The 12,520-nt window shown below is 67.0% G+C and overlaps 3 protein-coding genes across 3 annotated transcripts in view; 1 reads left to right on the top strand and 2 right to left on the bottom strand.

Annotated features, from left to right (window-relative positions):
* Nucleotides 1-1,458, bottom strand: part of MNEG_6478 (hypothetical protein) — a gene marked incomplete at both ends in the record, with an annotated part of 2,828 nt that extends 1,370 nt beyond the window's left edge. The window contains 4 exons of the mRNA XM_014045049.1: nucleotides 132-299; nucleotides 659-911; nucleotides 1,206-1,280; nucleotides 1,373-1,458. Coding sequence (XP_013900503.1) covers nucleotides 132-299; nucleotides 659-911; nucleotides 1,206-1,280; nucleotides 1,373-1,458 — 582 coding nt within the window. The remainder of the gene's footprint in view (nucleotides 1-131; nucleotides 300-658; nucleotides 912-1,205; nucleotides 1,281-1,372) is intronic.
* A 1,341-nt stretch (nucleotides 1,459-2,799) lies between these two features.
* On the top strand, nucleotides 2,800-4,782 carry MNEG_6477 (F-box and WD repeat domain containing 7; the record flags this gene model as incomplete). Its single annotated transcript, XM_014045048.1, has 4 exons — nucleotides 2,800-2,964; nucleotides 3,227-3,322; nucleotides 3,498-3,752; nucleotides 3,856-4,782. 4 exons carry the CDS (start codon nucleotides 2,800-2,802, stop codon nucleotides 4,780-4,782), a joined length of 1,443 nt encoding a protein of 480 aa, XP_013900502.1.
* Nucleotides 4,783-7,760: 2,978 nt separating this feature from the next.
* On the bottom strand, nucleotides 7,761-12,330 carry MNEG_6476 (hypothetical protein; the record flags this gene model as incomplete). Its single annotated transcript, XM_014045047.1, has 11 exons — nucleotides 7,761-7,889; nucleotides 8,182-8,217; nucleotides 8,480-8,600; nucleotides 8,859-8,992; nucleotides 9,414-9,680; nucleotides 9,948-10,448; nucleotides 10,810-10,937; nucleotides 11,246-11,430; nucleotides 11,744-11,818; nucleotides 11,997-12,023; nucleotides 12,299-12,330. 11 exons carry the CDS (start codon nucleotides 12,328-12,330, stop codon nucleotides 7,761-7,763), a joined length of 1,635 nt encoding a protein of 544 aa, XP_013900501.1.
* Between the last annotated feature and the right edge of the window lie 190 nt (nucleotides 12,331-12,520).

The raw sequence follows: 12,520 nt of genomic DNA, 5'->3' as shown, positions 1-12,520 counted from the left end.
GCCACCGCCGCCCCCTCCGCCGCCGCCGCCGCCGCCTCCGCCGCCGCTGCGGCCCCTCGCGCCGCTGCGCGCGCGGCGGCGAGCTCTCCGTTCGCCCGCGCCGCGTCGCGGCCGGCCGCGCGCCGCGCGACGGCCTCCGTTGCGGCGAGGTCTCGCTGCGCCGCGTCCTGCTGCGCAGCCAGGTCGGCCTGCGCGGCCGCGGCCGCCGCCGCCGCGGCACGCTCTGCGGCGCGCTCCGCCGCCTGGCGGTCCCACCAGGCGCGCGCCTGCTGCATCTGCGCGTCGGCCCTGTCGGCGGCCTGCGCGCGGGCGGCGGGCACGAGGGGCGGCGGCACCATTGTAAGGGGCAGGAAGAGGTACGTTTGAGCGGCAGGCTGCGCCGCTTGCGGCGGCGCGAGGATGGACTCGTGGGCGGGCGTTCGCTCGCCACTCCCCTCCATCTGGCTGCATCCCAACAGCTGCTCGGACACTGGCGCGGCTGAGCCCTGTCCGGTGCCAACAACCAACAACATGATGCGCTGCATTGGACCCACCGCCCCCCATCACCACTACTCCTGCAAGCCCGCCGGCACACCCGCCGCTGCCCTTATGTTTCCGCGCGCCCCTCGTACACCACGCGCCCAACTAGGGTTTAGTAAGGGGCCCGCCAATTACTCACCAGCAGGTCCTCCCCGTAAAATCGCTGCATCGACGCCGGCCCGCAGCGCGGGTCGTCGTCACCTATACGCGCCGGCGTGTCGATCTGCAGTGCATCGGGGCGGCTCAGGTCCCACTCGCGGCGAGTGGCCTTGGGCTGCGCCTCGGCGCGGAAGGCGGAGACTTCCTTGTCCCACGCGGCGCGCGCGGCGGCGGCGGCGGCCGCGGCGGCGCCGAGGGTGGAGGTAAAGCCGTGGGATAGGCAAGCACGGGCGCTGGCGTGTGGTGGCGGGGTGGGAGGTTGGGAGGGGCGAAGGGGCAGGGTGGGCAGGGGATGGTGTGAGGGGTGGGCTGCGCAGCCTGAGTGTTCATGGCGCCGTGCTGGACGGCGGCCCCCTTGCGGGCACATGATGATGGTGCTGCTTCAGGCAATAAATCAATTATGACGAATTATCTGTTTCCAATTGACGTGTCAAACAAGCACAGAAGGTCCCACCTCTTCCCGTCGTGCGCGCCCGCACCCCAGGGACCGCGCATTTGCTGCACCGCTTCACCAAGCGAAAGCCCACCTGTCCTCTGCCTGCCGCGCTGCATGAGCGTCCGCCTTCTCCTTAACTTGAGCGTCCAGGGCTTGAACGTCCACCCTGACGCCCCAAAACGGTGCGTGCAAGTCAGCTCACGAAGCCATGTCAAGCTGCGACTTTCACCTGGACGTGCCGTGTCCCGGATTCCTCACCCTATAAGCCTGTACTTGGCGTTTAAAACGGTCTCGAGCCGGCGTGGGTCGTGGTTCGGCACGCCGGAGCCCACAAACCGCCCCATGATGTGAGTAGAGTAGAGTCAGTGACACGCTATAAAGGCTTGTGATGTGCTCAGATATAAAATTTGAAATAATGATGTCGATAAAATGCGTGCATCTAATTGTGAGCGCCACGCAGGCTGCCACATGCGTGCAACCAATGAACCAAGGGCCTCCTTCGCAGGCTGGCGAGCTTCCAGTTCTCTTGACCTGGTGTTAAAGGGGCTCGGGCTGGGCATGCCGACACCATCGGCATGCCATACAGGTCTAGGAGTCATGGCAGCTGTGCAGCCTTCGTTTTGCCCTTCCTGTCGTCGTAGCAAGCGGCTGGGCTGCGCCATGCAGCGGATGCTGTTTGCGCTGCGGGCGCTTCCCACGCTTGCCCGACTGTGCCTTGCTGCTGTTGTGAGCATTCCTGCTTTGCGGGCGCACTTCACCAGCATGCTCGGGCTGCAGCCGTACCCATTTCACACTCGAGTGAGGACGCCGATGGCGCAGCAGGAGGCAGGCAGGACAGGTGAGCGACTGTGCTGTACACGATATCCAGCCGTGCCTGCCGTGGCGGGTGCCGTTAAAACCACAGCATCTCAGGGCAAGTGGGTAGGTTGAGCTTTGCTCGCCACTGCGGCGCCTAGGCTCGCGTCACCTTGTCAGCTGGGTGCGCTTCCCACCTGGCTGCGAGCGGCAAGCCGAGCAGTGGGAGGGGGTGGGCCAGGGTTCCGAAGCGGTGGCCACCCTTGTCCCTGCGTTTCATTCACTGTTGTTGTGGTGCAACATTTGTTCTACAAGGGCGCGCTGGCGCTCGCTGCGTTGTCCTCAGAATCTGTAGTCGCCGATAGGAGTCATGAGGTCCATCAAGGGCCTCTTCTCTCGCAACGAGCATGCGACCGCTTCTCAACGTGAAGGATGGGCCGGCCGGGAGGCTGCCGCGGAGGGCCCTCAGGAAGCCTCCGAGGCCACGACCAGCAGCAGGCGCGTGCGCTTTGACACATGGGCCGTATGCGGGATTCGATGGTTTCTGAGGTCATGTTTGGGCCCAGCGCGGTCGGGGCACGGCTGTTTGGTTCCTCAGCCGTGTTGTTCGGTGCTTGGGAGCCAGTGCTCATATGCCTGGGCTACTTGAGCTGTTTTATGGAATGCAATCAACATCCAGGTTTCGTACCAGGCGCGGTTTGGCAGTGCCCGCCGCACGCCTGGGACGCGGCGCCACGGCGATGCGACGCAGCGGAGCGCGCGCTCACGCTACCGCTGGCCGCGCTCTGCCGCTTGCGCCCCTTCGTTGTTGCACCGCGCGTAGGCGCCCTGAAGACAAGGACAAGCCGGCGGCCCCGCAGGGCCCGGCGTCCTTCTACTGCCCCATTTCGATGGAGCTTATGTCTGACCCTGTAATGGTGGCGACTGGCCACACCTACGACCGCAGCTGCATAGAAAAATGGCTAGCGCAGGGCAACCGGACGTGCCCGGTGACGGGCATGCGGCTGCGGCACTTGGAGCTGACGCCAAACCATGCGCTGCGCAACGCGATACAGGTTAGCGGCGCGGCGGCGGGGGGCGACGGCGGCAGCGAACCACGATGCGTGTGCCAGCAGCTGGGACGCCGGCCGCCGCCAGGCGTTGCCGGCATGAGGTTTTCATTTTCTTTTCCATTTTTCCTATGCGCCCATGCGTGGCCGCGCTTGGTGCAGCTGCGTGGCAAGTGCAGTGCCGGTTTAGCGGTTGGGCCTCAACCTGTGCCGCTTGCATCTGCGAGTGCTGCAAATCACTTGCTCTTGTTCTTTGTCTCGATCGCAGGAGTGGGCCAATGTCAACAGCATCCAGCTGGCCAATGGTGGCAACAAGGCCACCACCACTTTCAAGGCGGAGGAGGAGCAGCGCAACATTTTGCAGGTGCGCGCGATGTTAAGGGCAGCAGCGTTCTCACCCTGCACGGCCTCGTTTGCTAGTCCTGGCCTTGGCGGCGCCAGGAGCAGCAGCAGCACCAGCAACAGTGCATGGCGGCACTTGACAGCAGCGGCGCTGGCAACTTGACTGCGCGTGGCCCTGATCGCCGGCGGCATCCCAGGAGATCATCATCGTTCACCAGCAGCAGCTGCAGCACCAGTGGCAGCTGCACCTGCAGCAGCTGAAGCAGCAGCGGCAGCTGCACCAGCGGCAGCTGCACCAGCGGCAGCTGCACCAGCGGCAGCTGCACCAGCGGCAGCTGCACCAGCGGCAGCTGCACCAGCGGCAGCTGCACCAGCGGCAGCTGCACCAGCGGCAGCTGCACCAGCGGCCGCGCAGCAGCCCAACTGAGCGGCAGGGCGCTTGCTCTGCTCTGGTACCCCTGTCGCAGCTGCCGCCCGGCTTGCCGCCGCGCCCTCGGCCTGCCCCACTCACCCCCCGTCCTCGCCCCTCGCCGTGCCACTCCTCGCGCCCGCCAGGGTCATGAAGAGATCGTGTGGGCGGTTGAGGTCTTTGGGCGGCGGCTGTTCAGCGCGAGCGCCGACAAGACCATCCGGGTGTGGGACATTGACAGCCGCCGCTGCGAGCACGTGCTTGAGGACCACACGCGGCCGGTGCTGTCGCTGGTGATCAGCGAGGGCAGGCTGTACAGCGGCAGCTACGACTACACCATCAAGGTGTGGGACGTGGCCACCCTCACGCGCCTCAAGACGCTGACCGGCCACACAGACGCCGTCCGCGCGCTCGCCGTGAGCGAAGGGCGCCTGTTCAGCGGCAGCTACGACGGCACGGTGCGCGTGTGGGACGAGGCGTCGCTGCACTGCCTGGAGATCCTCAAGGGCCACACGGGCCCCGTGCGCACGCTCGTCCACGCGGCGGGCTGCATGTTCAGCGGCAGCTACGACAAGAGCGTGCGCGTGTGGGACGTGGAGACGCTCGAGTGCAAGGCGACGCTCACCGGGCACACAGGCGCGGTGCGCGCGCTCGTTGCGTCGCCGGACCACGTGTTCAGCGGCAGCGACGACACGACGGTCAAGGTCTGGGACGCGCGGACGCTCAAGTGCGTGCGCACGCTGGAGGGCCATGAGGACAATGTGCGCGTGCTGGCGGTCAGCGAGCGGCTCATGTTCAGCGGCAGCTGGGACAAGACGATCCGCGTGTGGGACCTGCGGACGCTTGATTGCGTCAAGGTGCTGGAGGGGCACACCGAGGCCGTGCTCGCGCTGGCTGTCGGCGCGGGCTGCCTCGTCAGCGGCAGTTACGACACGACCGTGCGGTTCTGGGACCTCAACACGTTCCGCTGCACGCGGAAGTGCGACGGGCACGACGACGCGGTGCGGGTGCTGGCGGCGCACGGGGGGCACGTGTTCAGCGGCAGCTATGATGGCACCATCGGCGTGTGGTGACGCAGCCCCCACCCTTGCGCACGACGCGCATGTCGCGCCCGCCGCTGCGCCGAGATGGGCGTTGCGGCGGGCCGCAGGCGGCGAGGCACGCGCGCGGCATGCACGCCGTGCGTGCGTTTGACGCCGGCAGAGGGCTTGCGGCGCGCACGCAGCGCGCCGCGGGTGCCTCGTCCGGAGTGTGCCATACGTGACGTGCAGAGGGGGCCCCGACCGGCGTGAATGTGCGTGTGGCGCGCGCGCTGCGGATGGCGCGCGCTGCCTGCGGGCCTCTGCGGCGGCCCTGTCTGCATTTGGCCGCGCCCCGCCAGGCCCCACCTGCTGGTCTCGGCGGCGCGCGCCGCGGCAGGCGACGGCGCCCTGACAGCATCCCTGGGGTGGCGCATCCCGGCACCCTGCCGGGGTCCGGCACCTTGCCCGGCGGCGCCCCAGGTTGTGCCTTTGATTGTTTGGGAGGGCGCCAGTGCATCTGGCGGGCTTGACACGGCGCCGCCTGCTGACTTTGACTTGACGGGCCCCTCGCGCCCCCTGCTTTTGAGGCATCACGCCCAGCCGCCCGCCGGGAGGCCTCTCTTTTCCAGCTTCAAGGGAGGCGCCCCGCCGCCACCCTCGCCCCTGGCCGATGCGCCTCACGCCCCTCCCCCCTTTCTGTACAGCCTTGACATGCACACGCCCCCGCCGCTGACGCCGGCGCGGCCCACGCCGCCGCGCTGGCAACCGTCCCGGGGCTGCACCGCTGACGCTGCCGCGCCGTCTGTTTGTGCGCGCAGAGGCACGGGCGGGGAACTTTGGGGATCTGTCGCTGCCGCAAGGCTCCGCCGCGTGCGGCCTTTGTCGTCTCTCTTTTTTCCTGGTTGATCTACTTCTCTGTGCGGCATCCCCGAAAGCTGACATTGTTGAACCCCCCTGCCCCTGCGTTCCCGGCAGCATGAGCACTGGGCCCCCTCACCCGCCACCATCCCCCCCGCCTTGATGCTCAGAGTGGGCTTGCAGCCAGAAGGCAGGGGCCAACGCCCCCACCCCCCCGCCATCGGCTCACAGTGGCTTGTCACCTTGCCACCGCGCCCGCCCTCGCGCACAGCACCTGTACTCGCTTGCTTCACTAACAGTGCCCCTGGCTGCCCCTCTCGAGCGGTCTGAGCCCGGCAGGCGACGCAACAAGCGGTCGGGCCCTGCCTGCACGCAGCCGCGCCGCTCCATGCTTCGCCCCTGGTCCTCACGCGGTTGATTTGCGAACACTTAACGGCGCTCCCAACGCGTTTGGGGGCTCCAGTAGTGGGCCTCCTGTGGCGTTCCCGTGTAACTGCTGTGCAGCTGCAACCTTGTGAACGGCGAGGCGGGCCAGAGTTAGCCAGGAGATGCAGCCTGCTCGGTGTCCGTCCGTGGCCCAGCACAGCCCCCTGGCCTGCCCCCAGCTAAGTGTCTGTTTGCTACATGGTCGGCGATCAGCAGACTGTTTTGTGCGAAGTGGTTTACAGTCATGGATTTGGACGATTTCCTGCAGCCCTGTGATAAAAGCTCTACAAATGCAAGGGAGACGGATGGCAGGGGAGCCAGCACTGTGAGTAATGTCACTAGCTGCGTGTCCCGCCTCTACGCACCCTGCATAAGCGAAGGGAGGAGGGCGGGCCAGCAAAAGCGTCAACCACAGTGCAAGGCGAGCATGCGGCGAGAAGCATGCTCGCCGATTGGTGATGAGTGAGCCGCAACTTCTCTCGACATCGGGCCGAGCAATGCCCTAGAAAACCGGCGGCACTGTGAACCCAAGTGCAGCAGCCTTTCTTGCGCGCGCCGCGCTTCAACAGCGGCAATGCATGCGTTTCTGCGAGAGGGTCGCCGCCGCGCAGTATCTCACGCGCGAAGCCGGGTGGTGAGGCGACGCAGTCGGGGCAAGCAGGGGTGCCGCTGCGCCCCCATGTCGGGGGGTTGGCTCCCGGTGTCGTGTGGAGCAGATATTGTTGGGGGGAGCGGAGGCGGAGGTCGCGCACGGCGTTGCCGCGGTGCCATGAAGCTCAACAGAGTGAGTGGCGCCCGCCGCAGGTGGCGCCAACAGTCCTGGGCGGTGCACAGCTAGCAAACGGCCTGCTTGGAGGCCAAGACGAGACAGCAGCTGCACGTGCCACGGACGCGCCCTCGTCGCACGTTGAGATGCGCGACGCGCGCTGGGGGTTTGATTGGTATTTCGGATGACATGCATGCTGGCGCGACAGGGTAAGCCCTGCGCGCCTGCAGCAGCCCTGTGCAAAGGGCGACCAAGATGATGAAGCCGGCAACGGCATGCATGGGCGGATTTGATGTCAACATCAACATCAGATGACAAGGCATTGCAGCTTCCTGTGGATTTGAATGTCACCAAACAGCATCAAGGCGGGGGGCAGCCGCACGAGTGGCGCGGCACCCGCCCTGTGCAGTCACGACAGGCGTGCTGCGCAGACGTCGGCGATCGGGCCGGCGGCGATTAGCAACCTATTGGCAGGAGCGCGCGGCACGGCAGCCAGGCAGCTGCCGACATAAAAAAATGTGTGATGAGGATGGTGCGTGCGATGACTAGTAGTGGGTGCGTCCAACACTCAACACGCCAGCAGTGCAGCCCCTGACGATTGCCAGCCACTCCGGGCAGGGCGCCCCTGCTACGTCGACAGACGTGCATGGGCCACAAGTGTCGTATCGTCACGCCCCTGGATGCATCCTGGCTCCCTCAAGGGCTCTGGTCGAGCCCAAACACGCCCCCCTCTCGTAAACGGCGGCTCTGAGCCGTGAAATCCTGGCCGCGGTATCGGCGCATGGCCTACGCGGCGTAAGCCCAGCGAGCTTGCGCGCCCCTGCCCACAGAACGGCAGCGACGCAACAGCCGCCGCATTTGATTTTATACGCAGCGGCACAGCCCTGCGTACAGGCGCCGGCGGTCAACGCGCTTGGCGCGGGGCGCCGCTCCGCTCCCTCCTCTTGTCACGCGCCGGCGCGGTCGCCGGCGGGGCGCTTCAAGCACACGCAGCCCTCTCCTCGATGTGCGCCCAGAGGCCGTCTTTCATGGGCATGCTCACACTCAGCTCGTACTGCACGGGACGCCCCGCGGCCGGCCGCAGGCGGAAGCGGCGCAGCAGCAGGACCTGCGCGCGCGAGGGGCGGGCCGCGGGGACGGGCGGGCCGGCGCGATGGTGCGTTGTGTGGTGCTGGGCTGTGTGGTGTGATGGGATGATGTGCGGTGTGCTGGGTTGTGAGGTGCTGGGTTGTGTCGTGTGACGTGGTGCAGTGTGGTGTAGTGGGGGTTGGTGCGGCACGCCAAACAAAAGCCAACAACAAAAGGCACAGTAAGCAGGTTGGCGGTTTGGGGTCACCCCGTCGAGCTGTTCGGCAGCACGCAGCATGCGCCTCCCCTCAAAGTTGTGGCATCCCACCCACTTTCCCCCAGGACGCGCCCCCCGCCTCCGGCTGTGCCTGCCAATTCCAGGCGGATTCCTCCTACCCACCACACTACACCACACAACAATCCACAACAGCAGCCACACGCACGCACATGTGGCGCATACACACACACAAACAAAACGCAACACACACACACACACACACACATATGGGCCCGCCACATCGACCGCACTCCAAGCCACGCACGTGTACCCGACATTCGCAAGTTGTGGACCACCTGTGTCTCATGCCCCACAAAAAGAATTGGTCATCTGCCCCTCACACAGAAGCCCACCAGGACGTACACGCCCTCCAGCTCGGCCAGCCGCTGCCCCAGGCAGATCCTGGGGCCGGCGTTGAAGCTGGGGAAGCTGTAGGCTGAGGGCGTGTGGGCCAGCTCCTCCCACCGCTCGGGCCTGGGGTTCAAGGGATGGCCGCGGTGCAGGAGGGGCCGGGGCAGGGTTGGACGGGGTCGAATGGGACGGGGCAGGAGGCCAGGCAGGAGTGGTGCAGGAGGAGAGGGAACGGCTGACGATCAAAGGATGAGCTGGAGGGAAGGAAGGTGTCACGACGGCACGAGCGATCTCCTGGCCGGCCTGGAGCCGCGCTCGGCCCCAGATCCAATGGCCGCTGGACTTCCAGATCACAGGAAATCGCATGCACCCTAAAATCACCTGAACTCGTCCGCATCGGGCCCCCAGAACTCCCTCATGCGGTTGATGGCGAAAGGGCTGTAGAGGATCATAGCGCCGGCCGGCACTCGCGTGCCGCCGGGCAGCACGTCGGCGCGCAGGGCAAACTTGGCGTTCTGTGGGAGCACAACAGCCACGGTGGGGGCGGGCATGGATGAGAGGAGGCGTTTGGGCGTATGAGCAGCCACAATAGGGTGGGGGGGGGCGGTTCTTGGGCCGTCCTGAGGGGGGGAGGGCGTTTGGTCAAGGGCTGCCGGGGTTGCCGGACAGCGTGCCCAAGGGGCAAGCGGCAATGCCGGGCGCCACTGTCGAGTAGCTTGGTTGGCGCTTGACCTACGCTGCTGGCTGTGTGCGGAGACGTGCCTGCAGGGCATCACTTCACGCTCCTCTGCCTCTCGCAGCTGCACCATCAAAACACGCACGCACCAGATCACACGCGCCACACACACACACACACACACACACACACACACAAACATACACGTGCCCACGCCTGCACATCAGTTCCCACAACCAGCCCCAGCCACAGACGGTCACCTCAGGCACCGACGGGTGCAGCCGCAGCCCCTCCAGAAACACAGCCCGCGCGTACTTCAGCGCGTGAAGCTGATCATAGGTCGGCTTGCCGCCGCCGCCCCCACCGCCGCCGCTGCTGTACGCGTCCGAGCGGTCGCCCTGCTGCTGCGTGCGTGCGTGCCGCTGCGCGTCGGCGCTGGTGGGGCCGAGCACGGCCTCCGCCTCTGACAGGATCTTGGACTCTACATCGGGGCGGTTCATGACGTGGTGGAGCGTCCAGGACAGGGCCTGGAGGGGGAGACAAGTGATGGGGCAGATGCAGGGAGGGTGGGGGTGGCGGGGTCTGCACAGGCAGGTGCGGGGGACGGAAACAATGGGTGGCGAAGCCAGGCGCAACGATGGGGAGCAGGCCGGGGTGTTTGTGGGCCGAGGGGCGAAAGGGGGGGAGCGCCGCGACGCCCGGTCGCTCGGCTGAGAGGGGGCGAGGGCAGACCCCGGTACAAGGCGGCGGCCCGGCGGGCATTCCCTGCGGAGCCCCTGCGCCCCCGCGAGCACCTGCGCGGTGGTGTCGCGGCCGGCGATGATGAAATTCAGCACCGTGTCCACCAGCGCCTCGTCACCCAGGGGGGCGCCGTCGGGGCCGTCCTCCGTCATGAAGAGGCCCAGCAGGTCGGACGACGCCTCGTCCTGCGCCGGGCGGCGCCCATCGGCCCCTTCCTCGTCCCCGCCCCGCTGCTGTTGCTGCCACTGCTCGACCTGGCTGCCGACCGAGGGCCCCTTCCCCAGAGCTTCCGCAGTGTCGATGCCGCCAAAACCGCCGCCGCCAAGCGGCGCCTGGTCGCCGTGGGCGAAGCTGTCTGGCGCTGATGCGGACGACGAGGCCGGCGACGACGGCGGCTCCGCACCTCCGGGCCCATCGCAGCAGCTCGCGGCCGGGGTCGCGGCGCCGCAGCAGGCGTGCGGTGTGTGCATGAGCTCGCGGCGCGCGGCGATGATGCCGGCGGCAAAGGTGCGGATTGTGGCAATGTCGCGGCGCAGCTGGCGGCCGCGGCCGTCCTGTGGTGGTTTGCATTGCGTCACAACGAAGTTTCATATGTGTGTATGTGCGTGTGTGCATGTGTAGGCTACAAGTGCGTGTGTGTGTGTGTGTGTGTGTGTGTGTGTGTGTGTGTGTGTGTGTGTGCTTGCCACCAATTAGGCGTTTGTGAAGGAAGGCCAGGGTCGGCCTTGAGTTGTGGGCTGGAGCGCGCACAGGACTGGGGCGACAGCGTGGGGGAGCAGTGACAGTTTCGGGGCCGCCGCAGGACCAGCGAAGGCAGAGTGCGGCCGGTTGGAGGCCGGCGCGGCCGGGGGGGCCGAGCGAAGGTTCCCGCTGCCCGAGCGGGCGCGCCGAGTGGGGGGCTTGTGGTGTGCGCACCAGGAACTCCAGCAGGGGCCAGCAGGGCACCCAGAAGCGCGCGTTGGTGGTGCGCTGGGCGCGGTCAAAGGCGACCGCAAAAGGCAGGCGGCCGGCGGTGGTGAGGCAGCCGGGGTCGGTGCCAAAGCCTGCGGCAGTGGTGATGATGGCAGGGTGATTGAGGGGCCGGTTGAGAGGCGGGTTGAGGGGCGCAAAGACGGGGATCAGGCTTGGAGGAGGGCGCTGGAGGGGGGCTTTTTCGGCCTTTGTGGAAAGGATGAGATGTTGCTGCGTCCGCAGTGTGTGCTGATACGGGCGTCCTGCGCTAGGGCACCAGCGCCGGGCGGGCCGCGCTCGCGCTCGCGCTCGCGCCTGACCAGCGGACAAAACAGCGGGCGCACGCGTGTGTGATGACACGCGCTGCCAGCGCTCGAGACGGCGCGCGGCTCCTGCGCACCTATGCGCGAGAACGTGTCTAGAGTGAAGCGGTACATCAGATCATGAAGGTCCACGGGCTCCCCAGGCGCAACACCAAGCATCCCGGCGTCGCCGCCGCCGCCGCTGCTGGGGCAGGCGGCCGCGAGGCGGCGGAGCAGCAGGTCTGCCTTGGCGCTGAAGACCTCCCCGACATACTGCTTGAAGCTGGGGGGGCAGGGAGGTTTTGCGGCGGTTTTGTGAGGGCAGAGTGGGGGAGGGGCCAACCTGGAAGGCATGGGAGGAGGAGAGAGAAAAGAGGCCTGTGAATGCACTGCTGCTTGTGCCGCCCTACGCGTGCCACTCACGCGAGGATCAGGCACAGGCGCCGAGGGGCGACAGAGACTAGGGACGGGCGCGTGTGCGTGCGCAGGCGCGCCAACAAATAGAGGAGGCGGGGTTTTGTGCAGCCCGTCACACGTTAGCCCCCAACCTCGCGGCCCGCGGCGCGGGCGCGCGCCAGTGCTGGCCCTCACCTCACCTCTTCACGGAGAAGATGCGCGTCGCGAGCTTGCGCTGCCACCGCCACTCCTCCCCATCCACTGCAAAGATGCCCCTGGCCGCAAGCGCCGTGGGGGGCAGGCGAGGAGCACATAGGGCTTGAGCCGTGGCGAATGAGTGGGCGTGCGGCGCATGACACAGGCGGCCGCGGCGCTGCGGCGGCTGCACGGTTTCACATGGGGCTGCTCGAGCGACGACACGCCTGCATGTCATGCATGCGCCGGCGCGCTCACCTCCCCAAAAGGGGCCCAAAGTTGGCCCTGCGGCGGGAGACGGCGGGGGTGACAATCATGGCGGTCAATTAGGCGCAGTGAATATCGATCCTGGTCACTCACCAGATTCCTGGTGCTCCAGCGTCCAAGACCACAATCGCCATCACTGCAGGTGCGACCTTCAATTTACTTCGTCAACCTCTGCACACAGGCACAGACTACGCAAGCAAATCCCGGCTCCCACACCCCGACCCACGGCCCGCGTCCGCCGAGACCACGCATGCCCCGCACGACGCGCGCGCGCCTGCGCAGCCGCAACTCACTCGACCACCTCGCCCTTCACGTAGTTGGTCATCCGCCCCTTGAGCACCCACTCCAGCGCGGCTGGGTCGGTGACGCAGTAGAAGGTGCGCAGGAACGGCACGCTGAACGCAAACGTGGCGCCGCCGCGCCCGACGCCGCGCTGCTGCTCCACCACCCAGTCATGGATGCGGTGGAGGTTTGGCAGCACCTTGTTTGGGGGGTGGGGGGTGGAGGCGAAAGGG

This window comes from Monoraphidium neglectum (genome assembly GCF_000611645.1).
Source record: "Monoraphidium neglectum strain SAG 48.87 unplaced genomic scaffold scaffold01054, whole genome shotgun sequence".
NCBI classification, from domain to species: Eukaryota; Viridiplantae; Chlorophyta; class Chlorophyceae; order Sphaeropleales; family Selenastraceae; genus Monoraphidium; species Monoraphidium neglectum.
Note: the sequence above shows the minus strand (reverse complement) of the source record. Positions and strands in the feature narration are given on the sequence as shown.